At 43.6% G+C, this 17,678-nt stretch overlaps 1 protein-coding gene across 2 annotated transcripts in view; it reads right to left on the reverse strand.

The window, feature by feature from the left end:
* HDAC11 (histone deacetylase 11) overlaps positions 1 to 1,408 on the reverse strand; it is a 65,783-nt gene extending 64,375 nt beyond the window's left edge. For both annotated transcript variants that reach the window (XM_074959821.1, XM_074959820.1), the window contains exon 1: positions 1,357 to 1,408. In XM_074959821.1, the coding sequence (XP_074815922.1) occupies positions 1,357 to 1,358 (2 nt within the window). In that variant the 5' untranslated portion in view covers positions 1,359 to 1,408. The remainder of the gene's footprint in view (positions 1 to 1,356) is intronic.
* Between the last annotated feature and the right edge of the window lie 16,270 nt (positions 1,409 to 17,678).

The following is a 17,678-nucleotide window of genomic DNA, read 5'->3' on the forward strand; positions in this document are numbered from 1 at the left end:
GTCATTTTCTAACATAATAAAAAGGTAAAAATTAAGAATCTGAATAAATATATGTTAAGCTATATATATTGCTTAAATAAATGTGTATAGATATGGTGTATCCTCCTACTTAGCAAAATGAAGCACCAAATTTAGTGTAAAAGATATATTTAGCTGCACATCAACTTGTTTTAAGGGTTATTGACCAATGAGATTCCACCTTTCTTCAGGAAAACGAGAAGTACAAATGGAAAAACAAATTAAAATCAATTATTTAAATCAAAGTTTCCTGTTTCTTGATTTCAAATCATAATTAAAAATGGTGATTGAAATCAGTCCATCCTGCTGTAAAACCACAAAAATTGGTAAGAGTACTCTTGGGTTCTCCATAAATTACTTAAAGCTTTAGGAGTGGGTGGGTCCTTAAGTTTGCATGTTTATTTACAGTGTTACGAAGTATTATAAATGGTCTTGAAAATCACCAAAAATGTATTACATAATTTATGAACAGCTCCTCAGGAGCAGCTGTAGTATCTGAAACTACTTTTAACTCATTTTTAAAACTGAGCAGATTTCACGTTGACTACATCTATTAAAATAATGCCAAGAATAACAGCTAAGGGAAAAAGAGATTATGAGATGGGAGGAAAGCTGGATGGTCAGATGAGCTGCAATAATAGATAGCCCATGGATGAAAGCAGAGCAACACAAAAAGGCTGTTCCCCCAGGAGCTGTGCTAGAGACTATAGTACAAAACCGTGAAGCAGGTCAGAGAAAAGAAGCTGATGTTGGACAAGTGGAGGAAACTGACTTGGGAGGGGAAAGAGAGAGACTCTGGAGCGACGGGTGCTGCAGAAACAAGATGCCTGGAGTGGTCCAGGGGTGAAAGGCGGCTGCAGAGGAAGCTGGGAGGGGAGCAGCAAGGGAGCGTCTCCCTGGGGCGGGGCAGGTAAGAGGGTTGTTGGGAGTGGGGGCCTACGGCACGAAGCCGGCGCTCGGCGTCTCCTGTGCTGGTTCAAATCCCGCTGCCGCCACCTGCAAGGACGGTCCCCGCCAGGCTCCGCCCCCCGGGGCGATGCAGGCCGGTGCCCGCCAGCCCGGCCAGAGACCGGCTCTGAGTCAACCGCACCTGCCTACGGGGCGGAGACCGCGACCATGGGGGGCCCTGATGGAGCCCCCAGCGGGCCTCGGCCGGGCTGCCAGGCCTGGGGCACGGCAGCCCCGGGCCTGCGCCCTCCCTCCCGGCAGCGCGGTGGGGGCGCCACAACCGCTGTCCCCGACTCAGGGTGCGAGGCCCGCGCCACGCCGGGAGGGGCCGGCCCGGGCCCCGCCTGCCGAACAAGGCCCGGGCCGGCCTGGACCGCGTCAGCTACTCACATCCCCCCGGCCGCCTTCAGCCAGCCGGCGCTCCGCCGCGGGAGGGGAGGGGAGGGGCGGGGCCGAGCCGCGCCGCGCCGCCCCGCCCCGCCCCACACCGCGGGCGGGAGGAGGAGGAGACACGAGAGGCCCCGCCCAGCCCAGGGCGGAGTGCGCGGCACTGGCTGGGCAAGGGTGCGGGGAGGGCTTGGGGTGGAGCCCCGGGCTGGGGGGCAGGAGCTAGGAAGGGGGCCCTGGGCTGGGAGGAGGAGAGAGGCGGGGCCCTAGGAAGGGGGCCCTGGGATGGGCTGGGGGGAGGAGGAGGAAGGTGTGAGGTGTAACAGTGTCTTGCCCCAAGAGCACCGAAGAGTTCGCACAGGCATCATCTCCCTGGCCCTTCTCCTTCCTTTGCAGGACACCTCAGCTCGGAGCAAAGGGCAGCACCTGGACACACACACACACACACACCGTTTTCCCTTTCCTTACTCTGGGTGACACTTTGCCAATTTCATCTCTGCTGCTTAGGCTCCTGTCTTTGCAGGCCAGCAAGCAACACCCACTTCGTTCACCTTTTCCAGCTCTGTCTCGGAGCACAGGCTGAGTGTAAAAGAGCTGAAAGAGGCCTGTAAACAGGTACAGGAGGAAAGGGTCGCACAGAGATCACAGCCCCACTCAGGCTACCAGCAGAAGTTTTACTGCCCCTGCCCCTGTCACTCTACACAGTAAGGCTGGATTTGCTCTGTACTTGGATGGGTGACTTTCCAAGCCATACTTTAAATGCTTCCTGTTGGCAATTCAGTGGCTGTCACCCTGAGTTACTACAGGTTTCAGAGTAGCAGCCGTGTTAGTCTGTATCCGCAAAAAGAAAAGGAGTACTTGTGGCACCTTAGAGACTAACAGATTTATTAGAGCATCACATGCAGGGAAGGCCCGTCTCTCCTTGGGACCCGGGAGCCCGCACCCACAGCCGACCTGCTTCCCTGACCCCAATGCAATGTTCCCCGAAAACTCCACACCGTCCTGCCGCACGAGTGGGGCACGAGGGGGGGCAACGGGAGAGTGGATGGGGCAACGGGGCGCATGGGACCGGCTGCCGTGACACTGCTCCTCCACGAACGGGACGAGCTCACAGTACTTGTGGCACCTTAGAGATTAACAAATTTATTAGAGCATAAGCTTTCGTGCAGCTACAGCCTACTTCATTGGATGCATAGAATGGAACATATAGTAAGAAGATTATATATATATATATACAGACAACACTGAAAGGTGGAAGTAGCCATACCAACTGTAAGAGGCTAATTAATTAAGATGAGCTATTATCAGCAGGAGAAAAAAACTTTTGTAGTGATAATCAAGATGGCCCATTTAGACAGTTGACAAGAAGATGTGAGGATACTTAACATGGGGAAATAGATTCAATATGTGTAACGACCCAGCCACTCCCAGTCTCTATTCAAATCCAAGTTAATGGTATCTAGTTTGCATATTAATTCAAGCTCAGCAGTTTCTCGTTGGAGTCTGTTTTTGAAGCTTTTCTGTTGCAAAATTGCCACCTTTAAGTCTGTTACTGAGTGACCAGAGAGGTTGAAGTGTTCTCCTAGCAGTTTTTGAATGTTATGATTCCTGATGTCAGATTTGTGTCCATTTATTCTTTTGCATAGAGACTGTCCGGTTTGGCCAGTGTACATGGCAGGGGGGCATTGCTGGCATATGATGGCATATATCACATTGGAAGATGTGCAGGTGAATGAGCCCCTGATGGCATGGCTAATGTGATTAGGTCCTATGATGGTGTCACTTGAATAAATAAGTGGACAGAGTTGGCATCGGGCTTTGTTGCAAGGATAGGTTCCTGGGTTAGTGTTTTTAGTGTGTGGTTACTGGAGAGTATTTGCTTCAGGTTGGGGGGCTGTCTGTACGCGAGGACTGATCTGTCTCCAAAGATCTGTAAGAGTGAGGGGTCATTTTTCAGGATAGGTTGTAGATCTTTGATGATGCGCTGGAGAGGTTTTAGTTGGGGGCTGAAGGTGACAGCTAGTGGCGTTCTGTTATTTTCTTTGTTGGGCCTGTCCTGTAGTAGGTGACTTCTGGGTACTCTTCTGGCTCTGTCAATCTGTTTCTTCACTTCAGCAGGTGGGTATTGTAGTTGTAAGAATGCTTGATAGAGATCTTGTAAGTGTTTGTCTCTGTCTGAAGCCCTGCATGAGGTTAGAAGGCACTGTGCTGTCTTTCACATGAGATGTAACACAGAGGTCCTCACTACTTGTGGGTATTACAATTCTTGGCCAAACTGCAAGATAGATTATTACACTTGGCTACCTAATTTCTCCCTTCTTTTTTCTGTGCTAAGTTGTGTGGGTTTCTTGAGATGTTAGAGAGCTGCCATTTCACTGGTAGGTCAAATAATTGCTAGACAGCATCTATGGATGGTGAAGTACTTTAGAACAAGAGGTGCAGAGGAGCAACTACAAATTGAACTCCAGAGTTAGCAGCCACCAGCACAGGCTATTGCACGTTGCATTACTGGGAATTGCTAGAGGCAGGAGACTTGATCTGGTTTGCCAATCGGTAAGTGCAGCATAACAAATGCTATATATTCTTAAACGCATCATGATATTGTAATACATCTCTGGCTGCACTCTCAACAATAGGGATAGACCTCAGGCCTCTATTGTTAGGTATGCTTTGCAGTGATTCATTCCAGTAGCAAACAGGTTAGTTATCACAATGTGTACAAGTGGGATGAGAGAGACTCTAGCTTTATTATTTTAATAAAGATTAAGTATCTTGTGAATGACTTCCACTTGGGTGTTCTGTGATTCATGTTTTATTGCGTAAATTAAAGGAAAATAGGGGCTATATTGGCCCTTACCCATTGTGATCCAGATAGTCAAAGGAAAAGCAATCATGTATATGAATGCAAACAGCTACAATTCAGCCAGCAGAGAGCAGTAGTGCCTTTGTCCACCAGCCAGTATAAAATTACAGGCTATAGACAGTATCAAGGCTGTCACCCAATGGGACTTCAATGATGAATATGTTTGGTTAGTTTTTTGTTTGTTTGTTTGTTTTTAAAGGATCTCTTACACTTGAGACTCGGTACTGGACTTTTAGTGGCACACAAGAATTATGAAAGATCAATTGAAGATGAAAGGTTACACTGTGGACTGGATTAAGGAAACTATAAAAGATCACAGAATAAAAGTAATTGATTTAATGTGATGAGAAGTAAAACCATATTAGGATTTTCATAAGTATGTCAATTACCCACTGTGCATTTCTGATGTTGAATAAAGGCTTTATCCTTCCCAGATTTTCAATGACAGCTTTATAGCACTCTTCATCTGAGGATCTCAAAGTGCTTCACAATTTATAAATTGTGAAGGCAGATAAAGTTAATGACTTGCCAAAGGTCACACAACATGTCAGTAGCAAATCCAGGGATAGAAACCAGGGGGAAAATCCTGATCCCATTGAAATCAATGGCAAAACTCCCATTTAATTCAGTGGGTCCAGGATTTCATCCCATGAGCCTGAAGACCAATTGCCTGCTCTTGCCACCAGACCAACATTATTAATTTGCGTGCATGCATGAGGTGCACATTTAATTGTTACGTTGAGGCCCCTTGGAAATTCAAGCCATTGCTAATTTCAGAGTTACCTGATACATGAGAGGGAAAAAATAACTTAATGTAAAAAAACAAATTCTAACATGCACATAACAAATTTGTTCTGTACAAACACAGCTAATCAATAATACAGCCATGAACAACAGTTCAACTATGGCAACAATATCCATCAAACCAAATGACTAAAGTTCAGATTTATCATTTTCTCGGTGGAAGAGAAATAATGTGCTTCCATGAGAGTACTGGAAAATGTCTTTGATTTAAAATATCTTGGCTGTAACTTGACATTTAGTTTTCACAGATGCCTGGATTTCACCTTGGTATTTATTTAGCACCAGGAAACCATTATCCTATGAAAACATTTTATCCCCTTTAACATTATCTTTTAATTATAATTTGTTTTCATGTTGACTTCTGATGCACATGCCTCAGAACATTAGTTCATTCATATCTACCTTTTATTTCTTATTAATGACTTTAATGTTTAGCGCTAATTAGGATTTGAGTGTTATTTGTTTTATTGGCTACATATATAATTAATATTTAACTGTTCTATTTTCATATAAATTAGCTTTCAAAATTAAATTAAGAACAAATTTACACTCAGGCTGATTTCTTTATTTATTGAATTCTGTATGTGTTTTCCCCATATACTATTTGCCGTTAATCATGCTCATCTGAACTACATCTTTACACAGACACCTTCCACACTTCTCAAAGATGAAAGTTTTACTTAGTTCCCAGCTTTTTCCAAAAAGTTACCCGGTGAAGGAATATCTCCCACAACTTCTGCTTAGCTCTGAAATTCATTGGTTTTGTTTAATTTTTCCTTCTCCTCTGCTCCTTTGCATAGTTTTTTGTTGTTTTTTTTTTAAATCCCTAGGATTATCCACCAGCAGAGCTGATAGCATAGAGAGGTCCTGCCAACGGTTCCGTCTTCTTTTGGTCTATCACTTGTGGCTATAACAGTGGCATTTCTAACACTACATAGAGATCGTGGGGGAGGAGGCTCTTTTGAACCACTCTAAGAACAGAACCCTCCATGAAGATGCAGTTTCATAGCTGGTCTTACTTGCTGGAAGTTGGTGCTTTTTAGCATCAGCCAGGGTATGAGAGGTGGTCAATAAATACATTTACCTTAAAAAAGACATACACTGTTTAACAAACTCCTTGGTTAGGAAGTTTTGCAATGACGTTAATAATTCTCTACATTTCAATATGTATTTATACCTTAGGAATTTTGTGATTATGTATTATTTGTATTGCAGTTGTGCCTAGGAGTCCCATTCATGGATCAGGCCCCATTGTGCTAGGCACTGTACAAGCCCACACTGTACAAAATATGGTCCCTGCTCTAAAGAGCTTACATACAATCTAAAGCCTCAAACACTTATGCACATGTCAACTTTACTACCATGAGTAGCCCCATTGAAGTCAATGAGACTACTCATGGTAGTATAATAATCACATGTAAGTGTTTGCAGGATTGGGGCCTAAATTGTAATCTGTTCTTTTCATGTAGAAAGGGAATAGCTTACTCTTTAAGTAGCCCAAAAATATATCCATAGGAAATGGACTATGCAAGGATCACAGACAATGGACTTTTGGATTTCCTCCATGCTTCAGTATTCCTCTCTAAATAGAATTTTCAAGACAAGAGAATTGGGAAACTACAAAGGAAGGTAAGTATAATCTCCAGTTTACAAATAAGGAAAGTGAGCCACAAATAAATTAAGCTAATAAGTAAATCAGAGACAGAGCTGGGACATAATCTAGGTCTCAGGTTTCAGAGTAACAGCCGTGTTAGTCTGTATTCGCAAAAAGAAAAGGAGAGAAAACCTTTTGTAATGGTAAACACCCATTTTTTCATGTTTTGTGTGTATAAAAAGATCTTCTATACTTTCCACAGTATGCATCTGATGAAGTGAGCTGTAGCTCACGAAAGCTTATGCTCAAATAAATTGGTTAGTCTCTAAGGTGCCACAAGTACTCCTTTTCTTTTTGCGAATCTAGGTCTCCTGTCTCCTAGGAGAACTGTATATACTTAGAAATAGAAACATCACGAATAACAGCACTGTCTGTAAAGCACTTTGGGATCCTTCAGGAAGGAGGGTGCCAGACACATGCTAAAAATAAGCAAATAGGTGGATTGCAACCCAACTTGCACCGTATTCTGATGTAATTTGTGAAACTGATGTCTCTACCATCCATTCAGTTCTGCTTCTCTCGAGACAGTGCAAGTTGAATAGTTTTGGATCACACGAGTAAAACATGGTAAAGGACTTCATTAATTACAATGTACTTGAAGGCACAGGCATATATCATGGTTGTCATCAATAACCATCAGCCTGTCGACTCTCAAGGTTTGGTCAGGTAAACATACTTTCAAGTCAGTCATCTAGGAAATCACTAATTTCATACTGTAAATCACAAAAGGCACATTAGAAGGAACATCTCACTTCCAGAGAGGAATTATTTTGCTCACTTATGAGCCCAACATTGCCAATGTAGGCATACTCCTGTGTTTGCATGGAACCCCATCAAAGCCATTTCAGATTATATGTCTTGACTTCATCTGTTGACTTCAAGGGGGCTTTGTATAAGCGCAGGGTTCTGTTTGCACAGATTCACTTGCATGATCTGAAATACCATTGTGATAGTATGCCTACCCCACACTGGGCTCTAAGGGTTTAATAGAGCCCTTGGGAGACTGAGCAGGAGGTGGCCAATCAGAGAGGGGCTGTGAGGAGCAGCCAATCAGGGCTGGGCTGGCCCATATAAGAAGGGCTGGAGACTCAGAGCAGAGCAGTTTCAGTTATTCCCTGGAGCTTGTGGAGGGAGGTGGACTAGTTCTCTTGCAGGCTTAAGGTAGCAAGCACCCTGGACAGAGCAGTGCTGTAGGGAGAGACCCAGGGACCTAAAGGCAGCTCCTGGTGGGCTGCAGGGATTTGCAGGCTGAGGCCCTGAGGCAAGGACAAAGAGGATTCTGGGGCTGTGAGGAAGTGGCCCAGGGAAATCTACTGAGGAGTCAGAGGGGGTGCTGCAAGCAGCCGCCATCTACAGGGTCCCTGGGCCCAGATTAGTAGATGGGCCTGGGTACCCCCCACTTGCCACTGAGGAAATGGCTGGATTAAGGGACTGTGACATTCCCTTGGAAGCGGGGATCCTAGAGTACAGTACAGGCAGAGGGCTGTGTCATGAAGAGGACACCGTGGTCCTGGGAGTGATGTGGGTCCCTGGAGCAGAAGTGATGGTGGCAAGACGCCACCAGAAGAGGGCACACTGGCTAGCAAAGATGATCCCTGGGACATCCAGCAGGGGGTGCTGCAGTGGTGAGTCCCACCCCATCACAACCATCAAAAACAATCTTCTTGCTCCTGCAGATAGAGAAAATATGACTAAAACTATGCATTGTACGTGATAGCATAAGTTATGACCTCCCAAAAATATAAGGATGGCTCTGCCAATATCAAATCCATTCACTCTATCTATCCAACCTCCAAATTATAATAGGATATAATAATATCAGTACTACTTTGATTAATAACAATAGTGTTGGAAGACCAAAATCTTCCTTGGGAGACAACATGCTTTTGAAAGCATAATGAGTTCTATGAGAAATCTTCATCAGCCTCTCAAACTCTCATAGTTTTAAAGTGTGGATCCCTGGATTTTCAGTTTTCAGGTAGGTGCATTAAGAGGGGTTTCAACTTCATCTGTGACTGTCTGAGACAGTGGTTTGATCTGTTATGGCAAATTCCATAGCCTTCTGACATTTGGAACTATGTATCTCATAAGCACTAACCCCTGCTAAAAACTATTCTTCTGTGTCACCTTCCCAACAGCCCACAAATGTTGTATTTTGAAGCAACTGGGCAATCTCATAGCAGTGCCAAATTAAGAATTGTTGCAATTGTGTAATTACTTTCACCCTGGAGCTGGAATTTGCCTAAATTTTGTTACTTTGAATGTCTCCCAAATGTATACACAACACAAAAAACTTCCTGCATCTGCCCTGATTTCTTTAGATTTTTTTCTCACCTTTGCTTTCCAAGTTTTTTTTTTTTTTGCCCCCTTCCCCTCATTCATACCATAGCCTCCCATCAGTCCAACCTTCAGTTTAGTGACAGTATGAAAATATGAAACTGTTCTTGGTGGTTAGGCCTTCTAGAATTAGAGTAAATGGTTTACCTGTCAGCCTCCAAGTAACATGCTTGCATTAGGAATCCACTGTCAGAAATGACCGTTGGATTAATCAGCACTTACTGGATACAGCACCTTATATTCATGCATCAAAATTCCATAGCAAAGCTGAGAGGTACACTCGGTAAGCACTGAAACACTCATTTTACATGAGAGAACCAAGTGAGAGAGCAGTCAAGTGTGTTATCGAAGTCACACAGCAAGCAAGTCTGTGGCAGATCCAGGAACAGAACCTAGGAGTCACGGTTTCCAATTTCATTCTTTAAGCACTAAATAACACTGTCACAGTTCAGAGTAACTGCACCTGTACATCCCCTCCATGGTCCAGCAAGGGCATCTACTGTGAGGCTTCCACCTCCACAACTGTAACTCCCCCCACCATGTTTTAGACAGACATTTTATTGGAAACTTTAAACATACCCTGCAGACATGACACGACTTCCAGCTCAGGCCCTGGGGAGCTGGGTGGGGATGTGGTGGGGGAGAGGCATGACGGAGCCAGTCGCTCACGAGTGCTCTTCGGCCAGCCTGTCTGCCTTCGCCACAGCTTCCTTGATGGGGCCCACCATGTAGAAGGCCTGTTCCGGCAGGTGGTCGTAGGCATCTGCCAGGATCTCTTGGAAGCCCTTGATGGTTTCCTTCAGTGGGATCAGTTTGCCCAAGTGGGCAGAGACACTCATCTCTCTTCCTCCTGACCTAGGTAATTCCAGGCTGCACAATTCCCTGCCAACACTGAATTCCCCAGCAAGTCAGACTGCTTAAGCAGGCCTGCTTTGCCTTCTCCTCAGCGGCTATAAACTGTATAATTACCCATAGTTAAGTTACAACACAGCCCTTTCTGGGCAAGCATATTTATTCTAAAGGTAAATACATTACAGAGAAAACATACTGTAAACAATAAAAGAACCTACAAACATGCTAATTAGTTTACCAGAGAGATCACCCTAACTCTAACGAGCTCTGGCCTGTGAATAGTCCTTCAAACCACATGTAGGTGTTTTTCTTGGTTACAAGTTCATAATACCTTTTGCTCAGAACACGAACACTCATGAGAAGTTTAGTCCCTCTTTTATGCAGCCTAGGTCTTTGATCTGGGAATAGGTAATTCATAGACCAGCAGTTCTCAAACTGTGGGTCGGGACCCCACAGGGGGTTGAGACCCCATTTTAATGGGGTCACCAGGGATGGCATGAGACTTGCTGGGGCCCAGGGCCAAAGCCTGAGCCCGGAGCCGGAGCCCAAGCCCGACGGCTTCAGCCCTGCGTGGCGGGGCTCAGGTTACAAGCCCCCCACTTGGGGCCAAAGCCCTTGGGCTTTGACCCTCCCCCCCCCACTCAGGGCAGCAGGGCTTGGCCTTTGACCCCCGCACCCCGGGCGGCGGGGCTTGGCAGGCTCAGGCTTCGGCCCCCTCCACCCAGGGTAGTGGGGCTTGGGCGGGCTTAGGCTTCAGTTCCCACTCCTGCAGTTGTGTAGTAATTTTTATTGTCAGAAGCGGGTCACAGAGCAATGAAGTTTGAGAACCCCCGTCATAGACAGTGGGTTTCTCCTCAGGGCGTGGTTTCAAAAGGTTGGGTCCAGAAGTGGAAATTTGCATTCCCTAGGAAATCCACTCAACCAAAAGTTCATTCTTGTCTAGCCCATTGTTTAAAAAAGTCCTAACATAACATTTAAAAAGTGTTATTAAAGAGTTCATAGCATTTCATGTGGTTTACACTAGCCATGTCTTCCCCTTAAATAAGTTACATACAATTCCACATAAAACATAAACATTTCCCTTTTTAATACATGAACTCCTAAGATACTTAAACATAATTCAGTAAGGTTTGTCCAGGATATTGCAGGAAATTGCCATATATGTCACAAACACTACCAGATTGCAGTACAAAAAATGGAAATGGAGTGACTTCAATAGACTTTATCATGCCCCTGAAACAGGTGCAGGTCTCCTCTATATAGGAAGGGGACCTAGTTCTCTGCAAAGCCTCATTCCCTTTCCTATGGACACAGAGGAAGGTGCTCTTCAGATCTTTGCGTGGAATACTTGGGAATGGCCCTTTTTTTTTTTTAATTATGACATGTAAGCAACTTTCACAGGCTCATGAGTTGTGTCCTTGAGCTCTATCAAAGGGAATTTATTGTAAAATTATCATAAATCTAGATTCTGGTATCAGATTTTTCATAGGTAGATCTACGTATAAAACAGATGAAACATCTGTAGAGTAAAGAAATATGCTATAAGTAATATGAGGGATAAAATACATTTTAAGGAAATATGAAGAAAGCAATGGGTTTTTAGATTACAATAGAATCATAGAAGATTAGGGTTGGAAGAGACCTCAGGAGGTCATCGAGTCCAACCCCCTGCTCAAAGCAGGTCCAACATCAACTAAATCATCCCAGCCAGGGCTTTGTCAAGCAGGGCCTTAAAAACCTCTAAGGATGGAGATTCCACCACCCTCCCAGTGAAACAGTGTTTCCTAATATCCAACCTAGACCTCCCGCACTGCAACTTGAGACCATTGCTCCTTGTTCTGTCATCTGCCACCACTGAGAGCAGCCAAGGTCCATCCTCTTTGGAACCCCCCTTCAGGTAGTTGAAGGCTGCTATCAAATCCCCCCTCGCTCTTCTCTTCTGCAGACTAAACAAGCCCAGTTCCCTCAGCCTCTCCTCGTAAGTCATGTTCCCCAGCTCCCTGATCATTTTCGTTGCCCTCCACTGGACTCTCTCCAATTTGTCCACATCCTTTCTATAGTGGGGGGCCCAAAACTGGACACAATACTCCAGATGTAGTCTCACCAGTGCTGAATAGAGGGGAATAATCACTTCCCTCTATCTGCTAGCAATGCTCCTACTAATGCAGCCCAATATGCTGTTAGCCTCCTTGGTAACAAGGGCACACTGCTGACGCATATCCAGCTTCTCATCCACTGTAATCCCCAGGTCCTTTTCTGCAGAACTGCTCCTTAGCCAGTCGATCCCCAGCCTGTAGCGGTGCATGGGATTCTTCCGTCCTAAGTGCAGGACTCTGCACTTGTCCTTGTTGAACCTCATCAGATTTCTTTTGGCCCAATCCTCCAATTTGTCTAAGTCACTCTGGACCCTATCCCTACTCTCCAGTATATCTACTGCTCCCTCCAGCTTAGTGTCATCTGCAAATTTGCTGAGGGTGCAATCCATCCCATCATCCAGATCATTAATAAAGAAAACATAAACATAAGACAAAGTATAGGATATTTTTTCTGTAAAGCTTTTTCATAGCACATCATTACATGAATTTCCAAAGAAGCTTTAATTAAGCTTTTAGTGAGCAACATCTTGGAAAACCATGCTACTTTAATCTCTTTGATCCTGAAAGCTTTTATCTATTATGTGGTGACATGATTGAGATCAGAAACCTATTTCCATGGTGTGTAGAAAATGTAAAATTATTGATTTCTATAATCCAGCAGGGCAGAAAAAGATCTGTTTTATATAGCTCAGAAGCTGCTGTAGATTTCATACCTTAGTATTGCACACAGCTGCTGGAAATGCATAGTTTGGATGCTTCTCAAAGACATCATTACTCTTCTCATAGTCTCATCTTTACTTACAAGTAGCCTAAATCCGCCTCCCTTGTTGACATTCATCTAGTCTGAAATTCTCTATTTTTAAAACAATACAGCCTGATAGCACTAACTACCATTTTATGGCTTCAGGTTAGACCTCATTCTTCTTTTGAAAACTACACTATTTCAACAAATTTTAGAATATACAAATTTCAGCTATGGTTTATCTAAAATAGAACTATAGCCATTTTAGATTCCCTAAGATTAAGTCTCTGCTAAAGGCCCTAAGGAGACCATCTCACGAAGACAAAGTCATAAGATTTGATTTACTGCTTTACACTGTAAATCTCTGTTGAAAGCGAGACAGCTAAAATTGCTTCTAGTGGAATGAAATTCTTTCCAAATGAGCACAAGTTTTCAAATCAAGTGTTAATTTGCAAGTCACTTTACAAGCATGACTAGCTAGTTAATGGGGCGGTGGTATGCAAAGAAGGGAAATGGAATGAGTTTAATAAGACAAAATAAGTACACACAAGTACACACACATATGTGTGACCTCTGATTTAGCTGTCTTCATATAGATATACATGGTCAAACCTATTTAGAAATTTATATATGTTTCTTAGGGAAAACCAGTATCAGTCACAGTGGGATACTGCAGTATATAAAGCACTTTGGTATTCATCAGAATGAAAGACATCATATACAGTGTGTACGTTTTTTTAAATTTTCAGACATGAGAAAATGCAAACAATAATACACAGTCAGATAAACTCAGTTCAACTGAAATTTTCTCCACTGTTACCTCATAGTGCCTTTGCTAATGGTGAGCTACGTAATTCTTTAGTTATGCATACAGAATAGGAAAAAGCTGATGAATTAAGTAAAATACAACTTCTGTCTCCTATGTAAAATAGCTTCCTATAACTTCCAACGCTATATATTAAAACTCAGGTGATTGGTATACAGCAGGTATCGAAAATGTGGTAAAATTTTGGTAAAATATTCAGAAAGGACTACCCTTTCTTAATCTAAAAGATAAGGATTAAATTCTATATTCCAAAATTCCCTTTTTCCGTATAGCTTCAGATGCATTTCTTATTCAGAAGGAATTAACATACATCATTCCCTTTGATCAAATCTTTGAAAAAATAAAAGGAAGTGAACTTTTACAGTGCACTTCCAGCACCACCAAGAAGTGGTTTAGTAGAACCCCAATTGTATCAAACTGTGGGGAAAGAGATATTCAAATGTTTAACCCAAAAGTTTTCTGAGAAAAGATTAACATGAACGACTGGAAAGATGTCTATGTACACATAACACATTTCTATGCAGTACAACATTCTCTAGAAGGGATACTACATCCCTTAAAAGATTACTGTCAATGGTCTGAGGACACTCAAGCTTATGTTGGGGAGGACATGGCTCATACATTTCAAACCAATGTAAGAATCCTACCTGAAATGTAGATGTAACATATTAAGCCTATATGGTTGTAAAGTATAAGGCAGAATTATACATAGCAATTACTTTACTGATTTAATGGATCAAAACCCAATACAAAAAGAACACTAAGGTGCATGAATTTTCTACTACCAGCATCTCAGATAACATTTGCAACTGAAATAAGAAAAATAACTGATTCAGGAAAGAATATGAAGTGCTGATGAAAACGAACACAACCACACAAAGTACACACATGAAATATTTGCAAATCCATTCACCATTTATTGAATATTTTGTTATGAACTTATTTTTAGATTTATAAAAATTCACCCTTCAGAATAACTCAGGGAGATTTACAGCTATTTATGCAGAAACAATATCAACATTTAGTTGAGCAGTCAACATAAATAAAGAAACTAGCCCATGATTTTACAGCAATATATCACATTCCATTTGGCAAAAGCCTGTGTAAACAGATGGGGTTCACACCATGTGCTAAAAGTCACCACTCTTGAGTGTTTCAGACCAGTAAAGGAAATTAATTCCAGAATCAAGAGCATTCCAGTTGAATTTCCCTATCAGCAGCCCACACACATTTTAATCTAGGCATTGTTAGTTTGAACATCTCAGCTGATCTCAGCTGTCATGGAACAGCTTGGGAAGAGGTCAGCTCTCAGGTAACCGGAATTTAATTCATATGAGGCATTATAGATTAATATCAATACTTTGAATTGAACATCAAAACAACTAGGTAGCCAGTGTAGTCGGTGGCTCCCTACAACCAGTTCTGCTAAGTAAATGCACCAATTATAGCTTGAGAGGTTAGCCCATTAAACTATAGAGGTGGCAAAAGTATGATTGAGAGAGTCAACTATGCTAACATGGTTGCAGCTGTTACAGCAAACTTTCTAGGATATGCAATATCTTGTATAGAGTTTCTTTCATGGGCCTGCTTTTGTACGAGAATACTACAGAGTTTCAGTACTTAAAGAGCTTGAGGACCATGCCCATTGTGGTGAAAAAAGTGGAACACCTTAAGAATATTTCAGAATTGCATTCTTGAATCATACTTGGCAGCCTTTTTATAAGTGGACTTTGATACTACTGACCATGAGGTTTTGGCATCCTGCTTGCAGTCTTTGGCTGGAGTAGACAGGACAATTCTAGAGTGATGGCTACAAGTTACATGAGATACACCCAAGAGGCTGTTAGGGAAGCTAGGGATCAGAAAGGCATACAGAAGCCACGGTAATAGGGAGGGGCGCTGGTGTAGTAGCTACTATATCCCTGTACACTGCTTTAGTTCCAGAATCAACCCACACTACGGAACAAACTGTTCATACTACACACCAGGATCTGGGCTGTGATCTCTGTGCCTCTGTTCCTCAGAGGGGAGGGATGGCTCAGTGGTTTGAGCATTGGCCTGCTAAACCCAGGGTTGTGAGTTCAATCCTTGAGGGGGCCATTTAGGGATCTGGGGCAAAATTTGGGGATTGGTCCTGCATTGAGTAGGGGGGTTGGACTAGATGACCTCCTGATATTCTATGATCAGTAAAATGAAACCTCATAGGGGCACTGTGAGGAAAATGTGTTAATGTTTGTAAAGGACTCAAATACTACAGTGATGAGAGTCTCATGAAGACTTAGATTTGGTGCATTCTCATGCAATCCAAAGTCAAAATATATGCAGTGGAGGCTTTTGCAGTGCCCAGGCAGGGGAATGGAAATTCACTAGAGACAGGGAAATTCCCCCTCTCCACACTATGATCAATCTGAACATCATTAAATAAATAAATAAAAACCCACACGTTTTCCAAATATCCCAGCAAAATCTTTCTTATTGCTCAGAGGAAGGAACTGCTCATTTCATCTTCATTTTTATTCCACAGGAAATTATTTTAACAAAGACATGTGCTGATCACAGAACATGAAAGTAATACACATTCTGCATTTCTGAGGTTAATAGGCTGCTCATCATCTGAAGTACGTCAATGACCAGCAATTAGCACCCACACATTTAGTTACAGTGATTACACCAATTCTTGTATTAACACTGGTTTAATTGCAGCTTACATCATCTTGATTGGTGGCCTGTGGTGTTTTAAGGTATCAGCAGGGGATTGATGACTTAGCTCTGTCACCTACAGGAAAGCTGAAAAATACCAGTTGGTAATAAAGTTCAGTTCCTTGCCTGCGACCCTCTGCGTAGCATAGGCTTCTGTTTCTCTTCCCCACCTGGCTTCTTCTCTCTGATCCACACAGCAGTGATGACAGTATCTATTGCTGTCTCAGAGTTAACCATTAATTTGTTCTTACCCTATAAAGGATTAACTTCACTGTGACAAAGGGCTGCCAAATCAGACTGGAATATACACTTTATTCTCCTCCGGTGCTACTGTCACAGTGGTTCTTAGACACAGTAGAATCAACTCATCCTTTGGCTGTGCTAGCTGGCGGCACAGAAACCTAGGATGCAGAATGCAGAAACCCAGGATGCTGCTAAGAAGTCCAGCAGGTGGGAAGGTTGCAGTGACACCAAGTATCTACAACCCCAACCTTGCTAGGTGAACTGGGGCAGGCCAGGACCATACCAAACGTGGTGTACCCAGATATATGCTGTTGCAGAGCATTTTCCAGGCAGTTTCCACCAATGGGCTCCTATGGGTGCTCAACAGCAAGCTGCCTATGCAGAGAGCTGCCTACTCTCTCCCTAGCCTAATTCTCTTCCATGCAGCTTCTTCCACTAACGCAGCTTACGCTGTCTGTGACAGTGGAGATGGATCAAGCCCAGTGGCTGGGTGGCCCATGAGATTGACTCAGTCTGCACAAGATCCCTAGACTTGTTCCAAATCAATCAGACTTAGTGCCACTCCCTCCCACATCCCATGCTCAGGTTCACCCCATGGGTTCGTCACCCACTTATTCTATCTGCACTGGATGCCAGACACAAACTGAGACAAAGGTTTTGAGAAGTATATTGGTTTGTTTGTTCCTTTTAGCAATCCTAAATAACCAACCAGGCCTCCGGGCTGCTGTGTGGAAGGTATAAAATACAACCTAACATGGGCCTATCTTGTCCAGAGGTAAATTCCCTTCTCACCCCCTAAAAAAGGCACTCTGGCTAAGCCCATAGCATATCTGGAGGTCCACCCAGGGAACTATCCACAGTAAGAGCAAGATGGGTGGGTGCAACTCTGTGGGAGCCAAACAGCCTCCTGGTCTCAGAAGGGACCCTTTATCTTCAGAGGGGACTGATGCAGGCACCAATCATCTCCCAAGACCCCCCCCACCTCATACTGGCCAATCACACACTTACTCAGGGAGACACAGACCTAAATAACCCCCCTTCCATGCATGCTCTCCTCCTGCCTATGAGGATGAAAGGAAAGGGGGGCAGCGGGTGACCTCCCTGCTGGCCAGCATAAAGGAAACAATGTAGAAACCTCCCATCCTCAACTACCCATCAGGACCCCAGGGACTGTCTATCCCCTACCAATCTGACCAACTCAGCCGCTC

This window comes from Natator depressus, chromosome 7 (assembly GCF_965152275.1).
Source record: "Natator depressus isolate rNatDep1 chromosome 7, rNatDep2.hap1, whole genome shotgun sequence".
Lineage (NCBI taxonomy): Eukaryota > Metazoa > Chordata > Testudines > Cheloniidae > Natator > Natator depressus.